We start from the raw sequence: 23,317 nt of genomic DNA, 5'->3' as shown, positions 1-23,317 counted from the left end.
CTGCCTCTCTCTGTCCCAAAAATAAATAAACGTTGAAAAAAAAATTTAAAAAAAAATAAAATAAAACAAAAATTACATCTAGGGATGCTTGCGTGGCTCATTGGGTTAAGCATCCAACTCTTGATCTCAGGGTCATGAGTTCAAGCCCTATATTGGACTCCAAGCTGGGCATGAAGCTTACTTTAATTAATTAAGAAAGTAAGTAAGTACTTTTGATTTTCATTGTTAAACATTGATATATATATATATATAGTTTAAAATGTCTAAAATGGTTTGTGTACAGACTAGGATTTTTATAGAATTTCACTGTGAAAACAGTTTCAGTGCTGACAAATACTGGAAGGTCTAAAGTGATATATTCCTTTTGATGTCTCAGTATCAGATAATGAATTCTTTTCCTGTTTTTAAAAGCCCAATTTAATCTATGAAATACAAAAGCAAAAACATGCTAAAATTAATTAACATTTTTTAAGCAACTGTGAGCCAAGTTTTGTTTTCTTTTTTGGTAGAACCAATTAATAAAAAGTAAGCTTTCTAGCTAGAATTCTTCTTTTTCAGAAGAATAAAGATCAAATGATTCATACAGCTTGTTTAAAAAAATTTTCTTTTCAATGTTTATTTATTTTTGAGAGAAAGAGAGAGTGCAAGTAGGGGAGGGGCGGAGAGAGAGGGAGACAGAGAATCTGAAGCAGGCTCCAGGCTCTGAGCTGTCAGCACAGAGCCCTACGCGAGGCTCGAAGTCTCAAACTGCGAGATCATGACCTGAGCTGAAGTCGGACGCTTAGCCGACTGAGCCACCCAGGTGCCCCTCATACAGCTTTTTTTAAGACTAGAAAACTTTTAATGGAAAAATTGACATATCTTTCTTAACCAAATTTGTATTATCTGGACATCTTTGAAGAGTAATACCACAAAAGTAGCTTCATAAACTTTAATTCTTTAGCATAATGCTCTAGAGTTCTTAGAAGATAGTTATCTATATTTTTATCTTTTTTTTTTAATGTTTTTATTAATTTATTTTTGAGACAGAGAGAGACAGAGCATGAGCAGGGGAGGGACAGAGAGAGAGGGAGACACAGAATCCGAAGCAGGCTCCAGGCTCTGAGCTGACAGCACAGAGCCCGACGCAGGGCTTGAACTCACGGAGTGTGAGATCATGACCTGAGCTGAAGTCGGATGCTCAACCGACTGAGCCACCCAGGTGCCCCTATATTTTATCTTTCTAATATCCCCTTAAGGTAGGCATCATTCCTATCCTCCTCTTCTTTAAAAAAAATTTTTTTTTATGTTTTTATTTTATTTTTGAGAGAGAGTGCGAACGGCGTTGGGGCAGAGAGACAGGGAGACACAATTTGAAGCAGGCCCCAGGCTCTGAGCTGTTGGCACAGAGCCTGACGTGGGGCTGAACTCACGACTGTGAGATCATGCCCTGAGCTGAAGTCACTTAACCAGCTGAGCCACCAAGGCGCCCCCATCCTCTTTTAGAAGTAAAACTATCTACTAAATTTCGGCAGGAATTAAGATACCGTGGATTAAGTGATACATTAGATACAGTATGTCTTCTTCCTGCTGACTGAATCCTCCTGTCTTATTGGATATCCCAGGACAATTTAGAGCAATGCTAGCATTGAAGCCAACTCAGTTTTTTGGAGCTGTTCTGTACCTCTCGAGAAACCTTACCCTGCTGCTGGCATCAACCTCAGCCCAATATGGTCTTTGAATTCTGGGGGCTGCTTATCACTGTGTTAGGAAACCACTTTTTAAAAAACACTTTGCCTCTGTTCTTTTTTGGTAGATGACAATGAAGGAGACAAAAAGAAAAAAGATAAGAAGAAAAAGAAAGGAGAAAAGGAAGAAAAAGAGAAGGAGAAGAAAAAGGGACCTAGCAAAGCCACAGTTAAAGCTATGCAAGAAGCTCTGGCTAAGCTTAAAGAAGAAGAAGAACGACAAAAGAGAGAAGAGGAGGAACGCATAAAACGGCTTGAAGAGTTAGAAGCTAAACGTAAAGAAGAGGTATGTTTTCATGAAGTTGTGTTTAATTTAAAGTCTGTGCTCTGTAAGATATCTTTAATCTTCTTATTCTAAAAATGTCATAGTTGTATGGTAATTCAATTACATTATTATTCAGATGTAAACAATAAGATGAAGCAATATAGAAAATTCTACCTTTATTTACTTAGGTGCAGAAGTTGGTTATATATCCACTCCAATACTTGGTCTACTCTCATATGATGTTAATTAATAATTATTATGTACACTGTTGAAGTATTTTCATTTGTGGCATCTGGGTATTTCAGTCAGTTAAGCATCCAACTCTTGATTTCAGCCCAGGTCACGATCTTACAGTTTGTGGGTTCGAGCCCTGCATTGGGATTCTCTCTCTTCCTCTCTCTCTGCCCCTCCTTTGCTCGTGTTGTCTCAAACATAATTATGTAAACATTTAAAAACTAATATTTATTTTCATTTGGGTATTCATAATGTAATACTTTGCATGTATTTCAAGAGCTTTGTTTGAATTTGTGTTCTTGACATTTAAATTTCATAATTATGTCAATACAATTTTTGTCTGATATGTACTCCTATGCAGGAAAGACTAGAACAAGAAAAGAGAGAAAGGAAAAAGCAAAAAGAAAAAGAACGAAAAGAACGCTTGAAAAAAGAAGGGAAACTTTTAACTAAATCCCAGAGAGAAGCCAGAGCCAGAGCTGAAGCTACTCTTAAACTTCTACAAGCTCAGGGTAAGTAGTATTTTTAACTAACTGAATAGTCTAGAAGCTTCTGTCATGCAGTTATAGGTCTGTAATTGTCAAAAGGAGAGTAGAAGTCAGAGAATTTCTATGAAAATGCTGTGGAAAAAGTCAAATAAAAATGTAAAGAAGAGGGACACCTGGTTGGCTCAGTTGGTAGACCATGCATCTCTTGGTTTCAGGGCATGCATTCAAGCCCCAGGTTGGGTATAGAGCTTACTTAAAGAAAAGTGTAAAGAATAGGTAAGATAATTACATTATTTAGGGAGGTGACTTCTATATGATGATGAAAATTTATGTGTAAATGATAGTATGTCTGTAAATAAGTTTTTGTTTCCCCCACAATAAACAAAGAGAATACAGTAAAATCAATCACCAAGTATCTGTTACTCAGTTTCAACAGTTGTCAGTATTTAACCATTCTTGTTTTCTCTCGCTCTCCACTGACTTTTTTTCCTCAAGTATTTTAAAGTGAATTTTAAACACCATATTATTTCACTCCTTTTTACTTTATTATTTTACTCCTATTTACTAACAAATGAGGACTTTTTTTTTTTTACATTAAGTAGATTATTACATATAACAAAATTAATTTCTTGATAGCATCTGGTTGTCTATAGTTTTTCCCCTTGTATCCACAGTGTTTTTTATAATTTGTTTGTTTGAATCAGGATCCAGATTAGATCCACACGTTGCCTTTGGTTGATATGTCTGTCTCTCACTGATACTATTACCCATTCTTGGTTTTGGTATGCCATTTATTAGTTGTAGATACTGGGTTATTTGGAATTTCTCATATTCTGAATTTGTTTAATTGCATTCTCCTGGTATTGGCTAATAAACTTCTCTATCTGTTAAAATTTCCTATATCTAGCAGCTTGGCTTTTCCAAGTGGTACTATGTACTTCCTGTTGCCTCATGTCCGGAGGCATGTGATCTGGTTGTCTCACTTTTGGTGATACCAAGATTGATTATTGGGTTAGGTATTGGCAGCTTTGTCCATTATACAAGTAATCCACTGATTTTTCACCTAATAATTTAATATCCAATTAGTGATCATTGCCTGTATCAAGGAGCTCATTAGGAATTGCAAAGTTGTGATATACTGTCATTCCTTTTGCATTTATTAGCTATAATCTTTGTTTAAAGAAAAACTTTCCCTGAAATACAGTTCACGCAGGAAAGCCAGGATAAATGCTTAATTATTTTCCTTCATTAATCCTCAGGATAATAAATTGATGTCTTAGCAACTTCCAAAGGTGATCAGTGAGTGTAATTTTGTTTTTTGGATCTGTATTATTTTAATGGGGTTTTATGTAATTTACATGTTTTTATCTCATGAAATCATTTATATTTTTTAATACTCAAAATTGTCCCATCTTTGGCCAGCGGGACCTCATTTAGGTTGGTCCCTCTGATTTTTTCCACACAACCACAGTATTCTTTGACCTCTACCTCACTTTCTAACACAACAAGGTATCTATGGTACATCTTACACATTTTCTGCCCTAGACCTGAAGTCACCTGTTTATACAAGGAGCCCTAGTTCTTTTAGTTTAGAGACCGTAATCTGGACGTGTAATTATGTTTCTGACAGATAAGATGATTTAAAATAGTTTCTCTGCTCCATTGAGAAGAATATTGAGAAGAAGACCTCTCTTAATTTCTTGTTCTTACATTTCACAGATTTTTTATATGACTAATTTTGGTGTTTTTGCTATAATTACAGTAATAGGTACCATTTATTGCATATTTATTAAGTAACTGATATTGTCATAAACCTTTGACATTGTCTCTTTCCTTATAAGAATCTAATAAGTATTTTCATTCCCATCATTCGTTCCCAAACTCCAAGTTTAAACTGTTTGCCCAGTGTCATGGAGCTGAGATTTAAACTGATCTGTGTGACCACCTCTTTATTATGCATTATATGTTCAGCTGGCAGCAGTAAATGTAGAGAAACACAGTACTTGGATCAAAAAGTTTATTCTTAATTGGGGCTGTAGTTTTTTAAAGATGAAATTAGAGAACAAATATGAGTACAGCTAGCACCCAGATACGAGATTTGACTGGTGACTATTTGGATGTCTAAAAGCACTCATGTAGAAATTGGGATGGGACCAAGCAGGGAATAATTTTCCATTCTTAGAAATGTTTTATGGAGTAGTTTGACTTGTACTTATGAGATTAGATGAAAATTATAATTAAGTAGACACTGCCCCCAATGTGGGGCTTGAACTCATGACCCTAAGATCAAGAGCTAGCCAAGAACCCCCCCCCCCCCCCGTAATTTAATATCATGATCATTAGGACGGGTTTGGAAGAGATGGTCTCTCGAGTGGCATCTCTCCCCTTGGGCTCTTATTTTTCATAATGTTGCTCAATATTTGTCCTCTTACTGATTCCCTATGTATTGATAAAAAGTCCAAGCTCCTTAGCTTGATATTAAAGGCCTCCATAGTATGCTCATTGAGTCATCTCAAAAGAAGCTACAGTGTTTTGTTTCACCATATCTTTCAAAGCTACCTTGTTGGGTAAAGATCAGGTACCACATTCATTACCTAGAACAATATAAAACTTATTTATTGAGCCCAAAATGTGTTTGAGAGTGTAGGTATCTGCCGGTGTTTTCTGATAATTACTCTGAATTGTGTAGCAGATAGCATTTTCAGTCAGTTCTATAGCCTTTAGCCTAGTAACTACTAACCGTATAGCAAGTACTTTACAAATAATTTGAAATTAATTCACTTCAGGCAAAGAGTTTCTGTGTGAATTTGATTGTAATAATCTCAGTTTGCAAGGTGAATGGAATATCTGAACACACACGTTGATGTTGACTACAAATATAACAGTTTATTAAACATTCCCTAACTCGAAGAATAGTCTGTTGATTAAGTCTGCAGTGTTGCTGTGACCACCCTTCAGTTCATCTAACTTACAGTTTCTCCTCCCAGGTCCCTGCTTTTACTTACTAGGGGTAGGCTGCTGGGCAGGGATATCTCTGGTCAACTGGATTATCTCCACATTGTCAGCTGGCTTTATCCTTTTATTTTAGTTTGTCTTACCAAATGATAGCTCTGATTTTATAATTCTGGCCAATCTCATTACTTACATACATGCGTTCATTCAGTACTTTAAAGTTAAGAACATTTTAAGTGATTTCCTTCTGTTAATGACTTCATTCAAGACCCCACAGTAAATAGTTTTTATTGTTTTATAAAATTTCTGCCCTATGTGAGACTATGTCAGTAGTAATCCAGCAAATGGAAAGTAACCTCTCTTAGGAGTTTGTTATAGGAATGGAGAGGAAGGATTGTAATAGAGAACCATTCCATGTCTGGGATTTACTAGTAACCGTTGACTGATGAAGATGTATTCTCCTCAGATTCAGTAATGTTACTTGCAGATCAGATTTGACATTGGTTTGTACTGCCATGTCTTAATTTGACAAAATTTATTTGTTTGCTCTATTTAAGAGAAAATATGAAGTGTTCAAAACTGGATAGTAAGAACCATGAATTCAAATAAAAACAGATTTGTGATCTGACACTAACCTTTTCATTTGGGATAAGTCACTTTCTCATTGAATCTTACTTTTGACCAGCTTTTGACCAGCTGTGAAGCTGGCCATAGTTGAAAAAAAGTAAACTTAATGACTTTGTTTTGTAATGGTAATGAAACTTCTGTTATACTTAGTTTTTTATTTGTATTGTAACAAATTTAGTAGCTTAAAAAGACACAAAATTTATTACTTTGAAATTCTCTAAATCAGATGTCTGATGTGGGTCTCACTGGTTTAAGGTGTTGGCAGGCCTGCATTCCTTTCTGGAGTTTCTAGGGTAGAACCAATTCCCTTGTTGTCTTCTAGAGGCATTCATATTACTTGGTTCATGATGCCCTTCTTTCATCTTCAGAGCCATCAGTATTGCATAATGCTGACTATTTTTCCATGGGTACATCATCCTCTGACTTCAGCCTGTACCTCAGAGAAAGGTTCTTCATTTTTAAAGGATCTCATGCAGTTGATTAGGTTGGGCTCACTTGGATAATCCAGGATAATGTCTCTCATCTCAAGTCCTTAGGCTTATTCACATCTGCAGTGTCTTTTTTGCCATGTTAGGTAACATATTCACATGTCCTGGGGATTAAGACCTGGATGTTTTGGGGCAGGGGGAGGCATTATTCTATTTACTATGCACTTAATTTTCATCTTATTTGTGAGTTCATTACAAAGAAAACATTTTGTGAGTGTCATGTTTTCACTGTATCTTTCAAAGACCAAAATACAGATTTTTAAATATGTTTATGTTAAATGTTTAAATAGAGATCAGTGACCATATTACTCTGAAACATGCTGGAGGTTACCTGATGCTATTTATTTGCCATGTCTTGTTACTTTAGTGCTTAAATTGCAGAATTCAAGACAAACAAGGCTGATTAATTATATTGATGATGAAAAGGCATATAAATAGTAGCATATTTTTCATTACTACTAAAGTATTTGGAAGAATAGGTGTTAAATTAGGATCTACTCTGGGGCGCCTGGGTGGTTCAGTCAGTTGGGCGGCCGACTTTGGGTCGGGTCATGATTTTGCGGTCCGTGAGTTCGAGCCCCGCGTTGGGCTCTGTGCTGACAGCTCAGAGCCTGGAGCCTGTTTCAGATTCTGTGTCTCCCTCTCTCTGACCCTCCCCCATTCATGCTCTGTCTCTCTCTCTCTCTCAAAAATAAATAAACGTTAAAAAAAAAAAATTAGGATCTACTTTTAATTTCTCTTGTTTCTGTCAGATTGTTAGAGGCATTTATTCTGAAGTGAAAAGGATAGATTAAAGGTAGAATTTACCTTTTTTTCAACTGTGGCTTCATTTTGGATTTTCTAATTTTTATTGTCTGTTTCAGTTCATAGTCCAAAATTTATGGAGTAAGTAGAGCTAGTGAAGGTTTTTGTGGACCTTGTGGGAGATGTGGGAAAAGGAGTTGTAGAATTTCTGTCCTTTCAGCTGTGAAATTCTTTATATATTTTTACAAAATTTTTAAAGCTTATTTATTTTGAGAGAGAGTGAGCTAGGGAGCACAAGTAGGGGGAGAGGCAGGGAGAGAGACTCCCAAGCAGGCTCTGCATTGTCAACGCAGAGCCCTGCACAGGGCTTGATCCCACAAACCATGAGATGACCTGAGCCCGAATCAAGAGTTGGACGCTTAACCCACTGGGCCATCCACGCACTGCTGTAAAATTCTTAAATTTCTTTGTTCACTTTGAATTGCATACATTGTTGAATGATCATTATTTTTTTTTTAGTGAGAATTTTTTTAATATTTATTTATTTTGAGAGAGAGAGAGAACGAGAACACAAGTGAAGAAGGGGCAGAGAGAGAGGGAGACACAGAATCTGAAGCAGGCTCTAGGCTCTGAGCTATCAGCACAGAGCCCGATGTGGGGCTCAAATTCACAAATTTGCGAGATCATGACCTGAGCCGAAGTCGGATGCTTAACCAACTGAGCCACCCAGGTGTTCCGAATGATCATTATTTTTAAAACAGAGTGGTGCACACATGGTTACTTCTTTTTGAAGAGAGGAGTCAGGGAAAGGGGTCTCTGATGTCTGAAGAGTTTGAAGGGACTCCCCCCCTTTTTTTTTTTTTTAACTTTTGAGGCCAAATAGCAGCTCCACTTAAATGGAACTTCAAAACATAAAGGGTAAAGTTCTGAGAGTACCTCATATTTTTTGGCCAGAGGGACAAGAGGGGCTCCTGGGAGCCAGAGAGTGTAGGGGAAATTGCAGGGTGGGGGAGAAGTGACAGAAGAATCCTATAATTCTGTTGATGAATGGACATAAATCCTAGGCTTACTATATAGTTCTGTGTGTTTAGAAGAGACCCAAAAAAGGATAGTCAAAACTTTAAGAACTAATCCATGATATAAACCGGTGTGCCCAAGACCCAGATTTACCTCTATGGCTCATGTATGTACCAGGTAAAATACTGATTCTAAGTATACTGTGGAAAGTCTGTTATAAATGTTCTAATTTCTGTAGCAGCCATTAAATAAGATTAAAACTAAAAGTTAGTAGATAAATTAAAAAGGAAATCTAAAGTATATTCAAATAATCCACAAGAAAGCAGGAGGTGAAAAGGGAAATGGAAAACAGAGGTAACAAATCAAATAATAAAATGATAGACTTAAAACCAACTGCATTAATAATTAAAATATGAATAGTCTAAAGATATCAATTAAAAGAGACTGTCAGAAACCAAGAGCCAGCTAGCTATGTGCTGTCTGCAGTAAATCCACTTAAGTGTACTGATATAGATAAAATGGTAAAAACAGATACCAAAAGAAAGCTGAAGTTGTTATATTAATCTGAAGTACTTCAGAACAAGTAAAATTACCAAAAATAAAGACCTACATTGCATATGATAAAAAGTGAATGCCTCATAACTTTATAACAATCTTATGTGTACCTAACTACAAGTTCACAAACATTCACCAAAATAGACCATTTTTGGGGAGCCATAAAATAAATCCTAAAACATTTAAAAGATTTGAAATCTTACAGTGTTTTCTGGGGGACCAAAACAGAATTAAACTAGAAATGAATAATAGAAATATATCTACAAAATCAGTAAATATTTAGAAATTAAACCACATTTCTTATTAACCCCTGAGCCCAGGAGAAACTCTTATTGAAAATTAGAAAATATCTTGAATTAGAAGAAAAAAAAAAAAAGGAAAACACAGCATATTAAAATTTGTGGGGTGCAGCTAAAGCAGTTCTTAGAGGGGAATTTGTAGTATTAAAATGCTTGTTTTAGAAAAAGAAGGTCTCAAATCAATAGTCTAAGCTTCCCATTTAAACTAAAAAAGAAAAAAAGGCAGAAAGAAAAATGCAGAAAACAATGTAGTATAAAACAAGACTTAATAGAGAATCATTGAAACCAAAAGTTAGTACTTTGAAAAGATCAATAAAAATGATAAACTTCTAGATTGGCTAAGAAGAAAAAAGAGACAAGACACAAATTACTGATACCATGAGGAAAGAGTGGGGAGGGATATGTCATTACAGATTTCCAGGTGTTAAAATGATAAAGCAATATAATGAACAGCTCTGTGCTAATAGATTGAAAAGCTTAAGATAAAATAGGGCCATTCCTTAAAAGACACAAACTATCAAAACTTAAAATCTATCATGATGAAGTGGATTTTATCCTAGGAGTGAAGGCTGGTTCCATTTTGAAAATCAGTAAATGTGTTTAAAGAAGCAAAACTACATGGATGCAGAAAAATCATTTGGCAAAATTCAGTAAGCATATATGATAGAAATTCACAAAATAGAAAAGTTCCTTATTTTGCTAAAAGAGATCTACAAAAAAAATACACAATTGTTGCACTTAATGATGAATTATGGCTGCTAAACCCTAATATTGTAATTAAGGCAAGGATGTCCATTCTCACCACAATCATTCCACATTGTACTGGAACATCCTAGAGTTGTAATTAGGGGAAAGAAAGAAAAAAAAGTAAAACACATACAGATTGAAAGGAAGAAGTAAAACTCTATTTACAGATGACAATTGTTTACATAGAAACTACTGTGAGATACCACTGAAAAAACATGAAACCCTACAACCAATAATTGAGATTAACAAAGTTATAGATAGGGCCAGCATGCAAATACCAATTGTATATCTGTATGCTAGCCATTAACAGCTGAAAATCAAAACCGTGTTATTTACAATAGCACCCCACCCCAAAAATACATTGAAACAGTTATAATTCTAATATTTGTGGGACCTATATGCTGAAAACTATAAAAAAAAAACACGAAAATAATCAGAGAACTTTGTAAATGGAGAAATGTTGCATTCATGGATAGGAAAACGATATTGTTAAGATAATCAGTTCTCCGAAATGATCTGTAGATTCAGTGCAATCCCAGTCAGCAGTAGGATATTTTATGAGTATCTATAAGCTATTTCTAAAGTGTGTATGAAGAGATGAAGGAGTTAGAATGGCCAAAATAATTTCGAAAAGAATATACTTGAAAGACTCAGAATATTGTACCTGATTTCAAGACTTACTGTAAAGCTGCAGTCATCAGTACAGTGTGATAATGGCAAAAGCAGCAATAAAGACAAATAGATCAATATAATAGTCTGTATATGGTCAGTTTGTTTTTTTTCTGTCATAGGTAAAAGGCAGTTTGTTAAGTAAAATACAGTATTAGCAACAACTGATACAATTGGGAATCTATATGCAAAAACAAAAACCCAAAAGCCTCGTCCTAAATCTCATTAAATAAAAATTAACACAAAAAAGATCATAAATCTAAATATAAAATGTACAACTATAAAACTTTAGGGGAAAACATAGTAGAAAGTCTTTGTGACCTTGTGTTAGTGATTAGTTTAACTTCAAAAGCATAATTCATAAAAGGAACAAATTTGAGGAAGTCCAGTTAAAAACTTGTTCTGCAAAAGACACCATTGAGACAGTTCAGAGACAGTACCGAAAATCACGTATCTGACAAAGGATTAATATGCAGAATATGAGAAGATAACTCTGTATTCAACAATAAGAAAAGCAACAACCCTATTTAAAAATGGGCAAAAGATTTGAACAGAAACTTAAACTATAAGCAATGAAAAGAATGTTTAACATTAGTCATTATGGAAATTCAAATTAAGACCACCATGAGCTTTCACTACATATTTATTGAAATACTTACATTTAAAACATCTTTTTCTGGCAAGTATACAGAACAGTTGGAACTCACCTACTTTACTGGTTGGAATGCAAAACGGTAAAGCCAATTTGGAAAACAGTTGGCAGTTTCTTACAAAATTAAATACCTATTTACATAATGTCCCATCATTCCCACTTCAAAATATTTACCACAAGGAAATGTTCACATAGAAACCTGCATACAAATGTTTGTAGCAGCTTTATTCGTAATTGTCAAAAACTGGAAACAACTCAAATGTCCATCAGTTGTCTAAAAGATAATGGAACTGTAGTATATACTTAACAATAGAATGCTACTCAGCAATAAAAAGAAATGAAGTATTAGTACACACGAGGATGACTCTAAAATCCATTATGATGACAACAGCCCAGACTAGAAGGTTTAATTTCTGTGATATTTTGGAAAAAAATCTTTTGGGAAAGAGAACAGATAGGTGGTTGCAAGGATGTAAGTAGGGTTTGACTACACAGAACAGCCTAGGGTGATGGAATTGTTCTTCATCTTGTGTTTAATAACTCTGCTCATCTGTCAAAAGTCACAGAACTGGACACCAAGAAAGTAGAATTTTAGTGTATGTATATTTTACAATATCTTATATAAAAAAGATTTTTCCATGAATGTTCTTTTATGTTTCAGGGTATGTATCTCTGGGGTGAATAAAATGTTACCTTTTCAAGTAGCATTTCTTAAATGATATGCAAATAGCATAAGTCTAAAGTTTTTCATTCTTATCACTTAGGTGTTGAAGTGCCATCAAAAGACTCTTTGCCAAAGAAAAGGCCAATTTATGAAGATAAAAAGAAGAAAAAAACACTACAGCAGCTAGAAAATAAAGAAGGTTTGTATACAAAGTGACCTATGACTTAAAAATATTTTGGGGGCGCCTGGGTGGCTCAAGTCGGTTAAGCGTCTGACTTTGGCTCAGGTCATGATCTCACGGTCTGTGAGTTCAAGTTCCGCGTCGGGCTCTGTGCTGTCAGTTCAGAACCTAGAGCCTGCTTCGGATTCTGTGTCTCCCTCTCTCTCTGCCCTGCCCCCACTCACGCTCTGTCTCTCTCTACCAAAAACTGAATAAACGTTAAAAAAAATTTTTTAAATTTTGTTTGACTTTCTCCTACAACATTCAAAACAATGTCTTTTAAAGAAACTGGAAATCAGAATTACATATTGAAACTTACTATACCGTATTTCCTATTATTGTTAATCATTCTCAGCTGATTTAAATGACAGGTTAATGGAAAAGTGCTTTTGTTCGAAAAACCTAGATCGTACCCAAAAACTATTCTTAATTATTCTTATTTTTTCTTTGTTTCCTTCTCAACCTTTTTGTAATTTTCCATTCTACTCCTTGAATAGAAAGAAACTCTGTTTCCTGTAAAATATATGACTGATATTTAAACATTTTCTAAACGTGCTGAAGAATTCAAGTTTGTACTATTGGTTTTTATTCAGTACTTAACAGAGTATCCTAACAAATTATGCACTGAAAAAGTATTGTTAACTTGGTTTCTGCCTTGTTTTCAGTGTCTGAACCAATAGAATTAAATGCTGCTGTAGAAGTGGTAGAACAAGGAGTACCAGAAAAGGAAGAGACACCACCTCCTGTTGAACCAGGCCAGTAGCACTGACTAATTGCTTCCTATTAAATAGCATTGGCGTGTCAGAAGTTGTCTAGTCATTATTAGTGTGGGGAAACCAAATATCTGGCAGGATGGTCTTTTTTCATACTTCTTTTCTCTAAACCATTCCTTTCCATTTCCATTTTGAAAAAAGTGTAGGAGATTTGAGTCAGTTTCTTTTTAATAGTGTCAGTAAAATGTAGAGAGGATAGAAGTTTTTAGATTTTTTCTGATGTTTTCATTTTGGGTCAGAAATCTTAGGTGGTGCCAAGAAGACCTGAAGTTCTTTATTTAATCCTTTGGAAACAAATTGGTAGCATTTTAATGAGAACTATTTAAGAGTCATAAAAATTGGCATTTTTAAACCTCCTTGGAGGTCAACTTCTATTTACTAAATCAATAAGAGGATTGTTTATTCATTGTGTGTGTGTGTGTTTTGAGGTTAGAGAAAAATCTTTGGCTTTTTTTTTTGTTTGTTTAAGATAAACATTGTTCTAATTCATTAGACTACGTATTGATAGAGCCAGAGGTTAACTAAATGTGTGGTAATAATATCAAGAGAAGCCCATATTGTTAAGTTTGGATTGGGAATAAAAAGCAAGAGAATGCCAAGACTGACCCACACTAGTGAAAGATATCATTTCTGGTTCCTTTCCTTCTTTCTCCCCTTCTGTTCTTGGTATAAAATGGATCATTTACTTGGCACAACTCAGCTTAACATGATGACATTAGAGGAATTCAGGTTGATACACTTAATAGCAGTCCATTATTTTAGGTGACATTTGTAGCAGTAGAAAGAATTGTTAATTTAGAAGGATGTTTTGGGTACATGTACCTGACTCATTTTCTTTTCCTCAAGATGACTCAACCAAACTTGTTGTCAAGTAATAATTATTACAGGGAAGCAAATACCACATGTCCTATGATTTGAGAATAGTTTTGCTTTATTGGATTTCATAAAAAAGAGTCATTAATATTGAGAATATTAAATCTTGAATTCAAAATTATACCTTTCTAGATACTTTTGGATTGTCAGCAGATATTCTATTCTTATTTTCAACTGGAGTAGAGGTGTAGCTTTGTACCTACAGCTATATAATTTAAGTAGTATTTGTATGTATCTGTAGAGGTTAAAGCAATAAAATAAGTAGTAAATTCTTAGGTATGAAGTAGAAGTTTGAAACATCAAAATGGAGATGCAGTAAGTCCCCTCTTATCTGCAGGGGATATGCTCCAAGACACCCAGTGGATGCCTGAAACAGCAGATAGTACTGAATTCTGTATATACTATGTTTTCTCCTTTACATACATAGATGTGATAGAGTTTAACTTATAAATTAGGCACGTAAGAAAAGGACAGTAATGAGTAATAACATGAACAATCAGAATGATATACTGTATGAAAAGTTATGTGAATGTAGTCTTTTTCTTTTAAAATATTGTACTGTACTCTTCTTGTGATGATGTGATATGACAAAACACTCACATGATGAGATGAAGTGAGATGAGTGATGTAGGCACTGTGATGTAATGTTAAACTACTGTTGACCTCCTGACCATGTTAAGAAGGAGGATTGTCTGCTTCCAGACCACAGTTGACTGTGGGTAACTGAAAATGCAGAAAGCAAGACTAGATAAGGTGAGGGGACTCTTGTGAAATTTCATTTTTGCTCAAGAACCTAGGAGTACGACCATCTACCCTTTTCAAAATCTAACAAAACATTTAAATGTCTGAGTTTCTAATATTTTAATTATGTCAAATATGAAATCTGGATTAAGTGTAATTTCATGTATTCAAAATTCTGGGTAATTGTGCAGCATTTGGTAATAGTAAATTATAACATGCTAGCTATATTGAAAAAAATAATTCAAAGATAATGAGATTGTATATGTGTTTTTGCATAATGAAAACATTTTTAATGTCAGCATAATTTTCTACTTTTTTCTAAAAGCAATTCCCTATTTCTAGATGATTTCTAACAAAAATCTTTATTTACAGAAGAGGAAGAAGAAACTGAAGATGCTGGATTGGATGATTGGGAAGCTATGGCCAGTGATGAGGAGAGAGAAAAAGGTGAATAGCTTATAAGTACACATTGATAAATCTTGTGGTAATTAGAGGTGTGTATATTTAAAGGAATGGTCAGTCTTCTGATGATGAAAGCCATATGAACATTTCTGAGAATAAAAACTAGTCTTGATTTCTCCATTGCCATGGTTCCTAAATCCTTATGTGGATCCTCATTTTATGAATAAATGGTTTTTCAGAAGATCCTAGGATTTAAAATACATTTTTTCAGTGGCGCCTGGATGGCTCATTTGGTTGTGTCCCGACTCTTGATTTTACCTCAGGTCGTGTTCTCATGGTTCACGAGTTCAAGCCCCACATTGGGTGCCTGTCTCTGCCTCTCTCTGTGCCCCTCCCCTGTGTGCACACTCTCCCTCTCAAAAATAAACTTTAAAATATGTATACATACATATATATATATATATATATATACATATATATATATATGTATATATACATATACATATATATATATATATTTCAGTATGATGTTATAAATGGGATTAGGTTATTAAAGGTAGCCTACCAAAAGCCCCTTTAACTTAAAACATAATACAAAGATAATGCAAGTAAATGGTACCTAGTCAATGTGAATAAACAATTTTTCTTTGTCATTACTTTCTGTCATTTATTATTAAAGTCTACTTTCTTTGGTTTTAATTTCCTGATTTTTCCCCCTAACTTCTTAAATTTTTTTTTTTTATACATTTATTTATTTTTGAGAGACAGAGAGAGACAGAGCATGAGCAGGGGAGGGGCAGAGCCCCAACACGGGGCTCGAACCCACCAACGGTGAGATCATGACCCGAGCCGAAGTCAGATGCTCAACCGACTGAGCCACCCAGGCGCCCCACTAACTTCTTAAAATGGATATTTGTTTATTTAGAGTTTTTTTCCTTAATATATGTGGGTGGTTTTTTTTGGAAGTTTTCATTTTAATTACAGTTAATATACAGTGTTATATTAGTTTCAGGTGTATGATAATGTTTCAACAATCCTGTGTATCAACTGGTGCTCATCATAACAAGTGCACTCCTTAATCCCCATCACCTATTGAATTCACCCCTACCCTCTCCCCAGCCTCTGGTAACCATCAGTTTGCTCTCTGTAGTTAAGAGTATTTTTCTTGGTTTTTCTATTTCTCTCTTTCATATGCCCTTTGCTTATTTGTTTTGTTTCTTAAATTCCACATATGAGTAAAATCATGATATTTGTCTTTCTCCGACTGATGTATTTCACTTAGTGTTAGACCCTCTAGCTCCATCCATGTTGTTGTTGCAAAATGGCAAGACGTCATTCTTTCTTATGGCTGAATAATATTCTGTTGTATATATATATTCCACATCTTCTTTATCCATTCATCTATCAGTGCATACTTTGGCTGCTTATATATTTTGGCTATTGTAAGTAATGCTGTTATAAACATAAGGGTACATGTATCCCTTTGAATTAGTGTTTTTGTATTTTTGGGGGGTAAGTGCCCGGTAGTGTCATTACTGGATCGTAAGATAGTTATATTTTTAACTTTTTGAGGAATCTCCATACTGTTTTCCACAGTGGCTGCACCAGTTTGCATTCCCACCAACAGTGCACTAGGGTTCCTTTTTTTCCACATCCTGGCCAACACTTAATATATGTTTTTAAAACTAAATTTTTCTTTAAGCTTTAGTCCTATTTCACAAGTTCTGATGATATTTGTAATTTCCATTTTAATATATTTTACCTGATTTATAGAAATGTAGTTTTTAATTTACAAAAGTGGGATTTTCTGATTATTGTTACTTCATTGAGATCACAGAACATAAATGTATCTTTTTGAAATATGTTGAGAGGGGCGCCTGGGTGGCTCAGTAGGTTAAGCATCTGACTTCGGCTCAGGTCATGATCTGGCAGTTAGTGAGTTTGAGCCCTGTATCAGGCTCTGTGCTGACAGCTCAGAGCCTGGAGCCTCCTTCAGATTCTGTGTCTCCCTCTCTCTCTGCCCCTTCTCTCCTTGCACACTGTCTCTCTTTCTCTCTCTCAAAAATAAACAAACATTAAAAAAATTGAAATATGTTGAGAATTAATTTACAACCTAATACATGGTTGATTATTGTAAATATTTAATATGTGATTGGAAGGAGTTTATATTCTGCAGTACTGTGTGCCTTGTTCTCTATAGAGTTAACCCTTGAACAACATGGATTTGAACTCCAGGAGTTCACTCACATGCAAATTTTTTTTTTTTAATAAATACAGTGCTATAAATATATTTCCCTTTAGATTTTATTCATAACATTATTATTTCTCTGGTTTCTTTTATTATAGGAATATAGTATGTAATACACATAGCATAGAAAATATGTGCTAATCAACTATTTGTTATTACTAAGGCTTACGGTCAGTGGTAGGCTATTAGTAGTTAGGTTTTTGAGGAGTCAAAAGTTATACATGGATTTTTGACTATGCAGGGCGACAAACATCTCTAACTTCCACATTGTTCAAGGGTACACTGTTTTTAATCAGATTTGCTTATCATTTTGTTCAAGTGTTTCTTATTCTTTTTTTTCTGGAGTGCGTTTTTTCTCTGTTACTGAGAGAGGTGGGTTAAAATCTCCTGCCCTAATTGTAAATTGTCTGTTTCTCCTTGAGTTCTGTTAATTTTGTTTAATATATTTTAGTACTTTATTATTAGGTGAGTACACTCATTTTTTGATGGATTGATGCACTGATTTGTTATTCTATTATGTTTTATTTATATTTTATTTTTTTATTTCTAGTAATGCCTTTTGCCTTAAAGTATACATGATATGGCTATACCAGCTTTGATTCACATGATATTTTTCTATTTTTATTTTTCTGTCTCCTTAAATAGCGCATATTTGAGATTTTTAAATCCAGAGTGTCAATCTTTATATTTTACCTAGACCACTTAGCCCATTACATTTAACCCTTGATGGAATTAATGAAGTATACTTATTATCTTTATCTTATTTAGTCCTTATTCTGTTTCTTTTTTTCTCCTTTCTAACCGTTTTTGGGATTGGGTTTTTTTGTTTTGTTTTTAATTCCATATTTTCCTCCTTCCATGAGCTTGGAAGTTGTATACTCTTCCACTTACTTTTAGTGGTTACTCCAGGATAAAAGTATCCTTTTTAACAAAGATATTTGAACTATTAGTGTTTAATGTTACCCTCTTTCCAGACAGACAATGCATACCACAGAATACATGAAGAACATTTATCTACTTCTCAATTTATATATCATTATTCTCATTTATTTTAATTCTCTAAATCCCATAATAGCTTAAGTTTATTCATATTGTAAGCTTTTTGTTGTGTTTCATTTCTTTTTGTGTCTCTGACCTTCCATTTGAGATTATTTCTTCTGGCCTGAAGAACACCTTTTAGAATTTCCTTTAGTATGAATCTGTTAGTGAGGCATTCCATTTTTGCTTTTCTAAAAATACCATTATCTCATCTTAATTTTTTTTTTTTATGAAATTTATTGACAAATTGGTTTCCATACAACACCCAGTGCTCATCCCAAAAGGTGCCCTCCTCAATACCCATCACCCACCCTCCCCTCCCTCCCACCCCCCATCAACCCTCAGTTTGTTCTCAGTTTTTAACAGTCTCTTATGCTTTGGCTCTCTCCCACTCTAACCTCTTTTTTTTTTTTTTTTTTTTCCTTCCCCTCCCCCATGGGTTCCTGTTAAGTTTCTCAGGATCCACATAAGTGTGAAACCATATGGTATCTGTCTTTCTCTGTATGGCTTATTTCACTTAGCATCACACTCTCCAGTTCCATCCACGTTGCTACAAAAGGCCGTATTTCATTTTTTCTCATTGCCACATAGTATTCCATTGTGTATATATCATCTTAATTCTTTTTTTTTTTTTTATTTTATTTATTTTTTTTTTCAACATTTATTTATTTTTGGGACAGAGAGAGACAGAGCATGAACGGGGGAGGGGCAGAGAGAGAGGGAGACACAGAATCGGAAACAGGCTCCAGGCTCTGAGCCATCAGCCCAGAGCCCGACGCGGGGCTCGAACTCACGGACCGCGAGATCGTGACCTGGCTGAAGTCGGACGCTTAACCGACTGCGCCACCCAGGCGCCCCTATATCATCTTAATTCTTGAAGGGTATATTTATTGGGTGAGGACCTCTTTGTTGAAATTCTCTTTAACATTTTAAAGATACTATTCCCTTGTGTTAGCTTTCATGGTTTCTTTTGAGAAGTCAGATATCAGCCTAAAGTTTTCATGTGTCTTTGGCTTTCAGCAGTTTTATTATGGTGTGGCCAGGGTCAGTTTCCTTTTATTTATTCTGCCTATAGAGCTTTATCAATGTATGGTTTTATGTTTTTATCCATTTTACAATGTTATGAACCATTATTTCTTCTCAGGGATTCTAGTTATGCCTATGATATACCTTCCTGTTATATCAATGTGTCGTCTTTTCTGTGTTTTTCACATAATTGAATTTCCATGGTTCTTTCTAGATTGTTTCTTCTCATCTGTCTTCTGGTTCACTAATTTTCTCTTCAGCTGTTTCTCCTCTCCTGTTAAACCCATCTTTTGGGTTCCTAGTTTTGTCTCCAGTGTTTTCTAGTTTTAGATATTCCATTTAACTATTTTTTATAGTTCTTTACTTTCTAAAGTTTTTAATCTTTTGCTCCCTGGATGTGAGAAACATAGTCATTTTTAAATTTTGGTTTTATAACCTCAATGTATAGACATTTTGTGGTTTTCTGTATGCTGGCTTCCATCCTGTGATTCGTTTTTTCATGTGACTCATTATTTTCATATATTGTGCTGGATATTATACTTGTAAAACTGCAAAATAATTTGAGGTCAAGGATGGTGTTTTCTTTCTCCAGAGAAAATTATGTGTACAATCCACCAGGAGTCTGAATGAACTAGCAATATGGAATCATCTTATTCCAAATTTAGAATTGATAGAATCTGGAGGTGATTGGCCAATAACAGGGAGGTCCTGTTTATTTTCTATTCATTCTAACTGCTAGGGTGCAGTTCCCCAGGATTTTACTCCACAATAAAGAGTAGTCAACCTTACCCCCCTGAGTCCTTAATAGGCCCAATACCTGGACCCCTAAGCACTGCTTAAGCTCACCTTCTCTAGAATCAGCAAATGACCATTGCTTCTCTTCCTTTGTGCTAAGATCAAGTGCAGAATCAGCAAATGACTCCAAGGGAAAGAAATTGTAAGCATTTTGTTCCCCTCACTGTGTTCCTTTTCTGTCTTTAGGTTGTCTTAGTAATATATTAAGTTTTTATTGTTAAATGGCAATCTTCATTGTAACATGTTGACCAATGCTTTGCTTTTATGATGCATGAAAACAATTTAGCATTAATGATGTTTTATAATGTTACTGCCTTACTTAATGCACCCTTAGTATTTCCCCTTAATCTTGACAGAAATCTCCATTTTTAACTTTCATTTATTTTAAAATCTTTCTTACTCAAAGAAGAAAACACGGTGCATATAGAAGTAAAAGAAAACCCTGAAGAAGAGGAGGAGGAGGAGGAAGAAGAGAGTGAAGAGGAAGAGAGTGAAGAAGAAGAGGAAGAGGAAGGAGAAAGTGAAGGCAGTGAAGGTGATGAAGAAGATGAAAAGGTGTCCGATGAGAAAGAAGCGGGGAAAATGTTAGATAAAAAACCAAGTAAAGAAATGAGTTCAGAATCTGAATACGACTCTGATGATGATCGAACTAAAGAAGAAAGGGCTTATGACAAAGCCAAACGGAGGATTGAGGTATTTATTTTCCCGTTTGCCTTTCTCTTTACTCCTTTCCTCCCCACTCCTCTAGGATCATTAGAACTATCCTCTGAACTAAAGACAATGTGGTACTGGCATGAGAACAGATAATACAGGTGAATGAAACAACTGAAAGTCCAAGAATAAACCCTCATCTTTCTGGCCTATTGATTTGTTGTCAAAGATACCAAAGCAATTCAGTGGGAAAAGGATACCTTTCTCAACCAAATGATGCTAGTTAAATTAATAAAAAGTTTAGTCTCTGACCCCACATCATACCTAAAAGTAATCTTAGATCAGAGATAGAGCTAAAGATGTAATAAACTAAAGGTATGAATTTAGAAAAAATGCAGAGGAAAATATTTATGACTTTGGGTTAGACAACAGGTCTTTGACACTGATCTAACCCAAGGACCTTACTCCCTGACCTAAGTCATAATGGTATACTGCTTCATCATATATTTCTTGTTTTCTCTAAATTTTTATGTGCTCTTTGAGTGATGGTTTACTCTGAGCACATACCTTCTAGTCATAAACACTAAACTAGTGTTTGCCTTGTATATTTTAGGTAGTTACTGTGAGGCATCTGATCACTTTAGTTGTTTAAATCTGGTGGGTTACTGAGGCATCTTTCTATTTAGTAAAGTGTACATACCTACCAGGCTTACTATATTTTTCCTATGTAATGCAGTAGACTTGAGAGTTTTCTTCAATTCTGTCAGCTTAGTATAAATAATAACAATAAAAACTAGTTTTCTTGAGGGTGCTAAACTGTTTTAAAGCTAAAAATTATTTTAGCTTTTCTTTGTTAAAAGGGGTGCCTGAGTGGCTCAGTCAGTTGAGTGGCCAACTCTTTTGATTTCGGCTCAGGTCATGATCCCAGGGTTGTGGGATTGAGTCCTGTGTCAGACTCTGCTCTGAGTATGGAGCCTGTTTTAGATTCTCTCTGTCTCTATAATAATAACAATAATAATATAATATATATTTTTTTCATTTATAATCCTAATTTTTAAATTTTTTTGTTTTGATAACCTGTATGTCAGTGTTTGCCTCTTTCCTCTGTGAAGCCTACAAAGGGATACATTTTCAGAATTTCTTAAGAAGGTCTGTTGATTTAAGTTCAGTTTCTCACCCTATCACTATTGACAGTTTTAGGTAATATAATTCTGTTTTGGAGGATAGTCCTCTTCATTTAGGACATTATACAGCATCCCTTCCCCCCACCCACTAGATACCAGTGGCATTCCCTTCTCTTTCCCATTATAACTGCAGCTTCCCATAGCACCTACTCAAGCCAACTGTCTTGCTCTATACCCATTTGTGAGAGACAGTTCGTACTGTGATCATTTAAAAACAATGGGTGTAAAGCAGAAAGTAAAAGTTTCCCCATTATCTCACTTCCCAGACCTGTTCATAGTTCTGTACATGTTCAGGTTTTTTAAAATGTTTGATTAAAACTAAGAGGCACCTGGGTAGCTTAATCAGTTAAGCATCTGACTCTTGATTTCAGCTTGGGTCATGATCTCACAGTTTGTGAGACTGAGCCCCGCATCAGGCTGCCTGCTGACGGTGTGGAGCCTGCTTAGGATTTTCTCTCTCCCCCTCTCCCTCCCTCTCTCCCTACCCCTCCCCAACTTGTACTGTCTCTCAAAATAATAAACATTAAAAAAAAGAAGTTAGATAATAAATTTTGTAGATACATATTCTTTTCTTCACATAATATGCTATGGACCTCTTAGCACAATAGTTTTTTTAAGCAGCTTTGTTGAGATATCTACATATCAAAGAATTGATCCATTTTAAGTGTACAATTCAGTACAATTTTGTAAATTAGAGTTGTTCATCTATTGTCAGAGTTGTTCATCTATTGTCACAACTCAACATTATTTTTATCACCCCAGGAAGATTTCTTACACCAATTTGCGTCATTCCCTATTCCTAGTCCTACATATACAGCAGTTCCTATGCCCACCCTCCCTGTCCCCTCATCTACAGTTTTGTTTTCCATGGTGTGGTCAGTTGCATTCTGGAAGCAGATGATCCTCCTCCTGATGTATTGTCAGAGGGTCAGTAGTTGCCTAACACTATGTCATTCACCTTACTTCATCTCATTACATAGGCATTTCATAATCTCACATCATCATAAGAAGAAGGGTGAGTGCAGTACAATAACATACTTTGAGAGAGACCATATGTACAGAACTTTTATTGCGGTATATTGTTATTCTCGTATTTTATTACTAGTTATTATTAATCTTTTACTGTGCCTAGTTTACAAATTTATCATTGATATGTATAGAAGAAACATGGAGTATATATAGGGTTTGGTACTATCTGCAGTATCAGACATCCACTGGGGGTCTTGGAATGTATCACC

At 35.0% G+C, this 23,317-nt stretch overlaps 1 protein-coding gene across 6 annotated transcripts in view; it reads left to right on the top strand.

Annotated features, from left to right (window-relative positions):
* EIF5B (eukaryotic translation initiation factor 5B) overlaps positions 1 to 23,317 on the top strand; it is an 89,866-nt gene that overhangs the window by 37,216 nt on the left and 29,333 nt on the right. For 5 of the 6 annotated variants that reach the window (XM_047069897.1, XM_047069896.1, XM_047069895.1 and 2 more), the window contains 6 exons: positions 1,796 to 2,013; positions 2,588 to 2,738; positions 12,229 to 12,327; positions 13,014 to 13,103; positions 15,108 to 15,182; positions 20,651 to 20,937. In XM_047069897.1, coding sequence (XP_046925853.1) covers positions 1,796 to 2,013; positions 2,588 to 2,738; positions 12,229 to 12,327; positions 13,014 to 13,103; positions 15,108 to 15,182; positions 20,651 to 20,937 — 920 coding nt within the window. The remainder of the gene's footprint in view (positions 1 to 1,795; positions 2,014 to 2,587; positions 2,739 to 12,228; positions 12,328 to 13,013; positions 13,104 to 15,107; positions 15,183 to 20,650; positions 20,938 to 23,317) is intronic. The other variant, XM_047069892.1, reaches the window with a different exon arrangement.

This window comes from Lynx rufus, unplaced genomic scaffold (genome assembly GCF_022079265.1).
Source record: "Lynx rufus isolate CCGP_SWC_20201006 ecotype Redwood Valley unplaced genomic scaffold, mLynRuf1.p SCAF_8, whole genome shotgun sequence".
Classification (NCBI taxonomy): Eukaryota; Metazoa; Chordata; class Mammalia; order Carnivora; family Felidae; genus Lynx; species Lynx rufus.
This window is presented reverse-complemented; position numbering and strand designations above follow the sequence as displayed.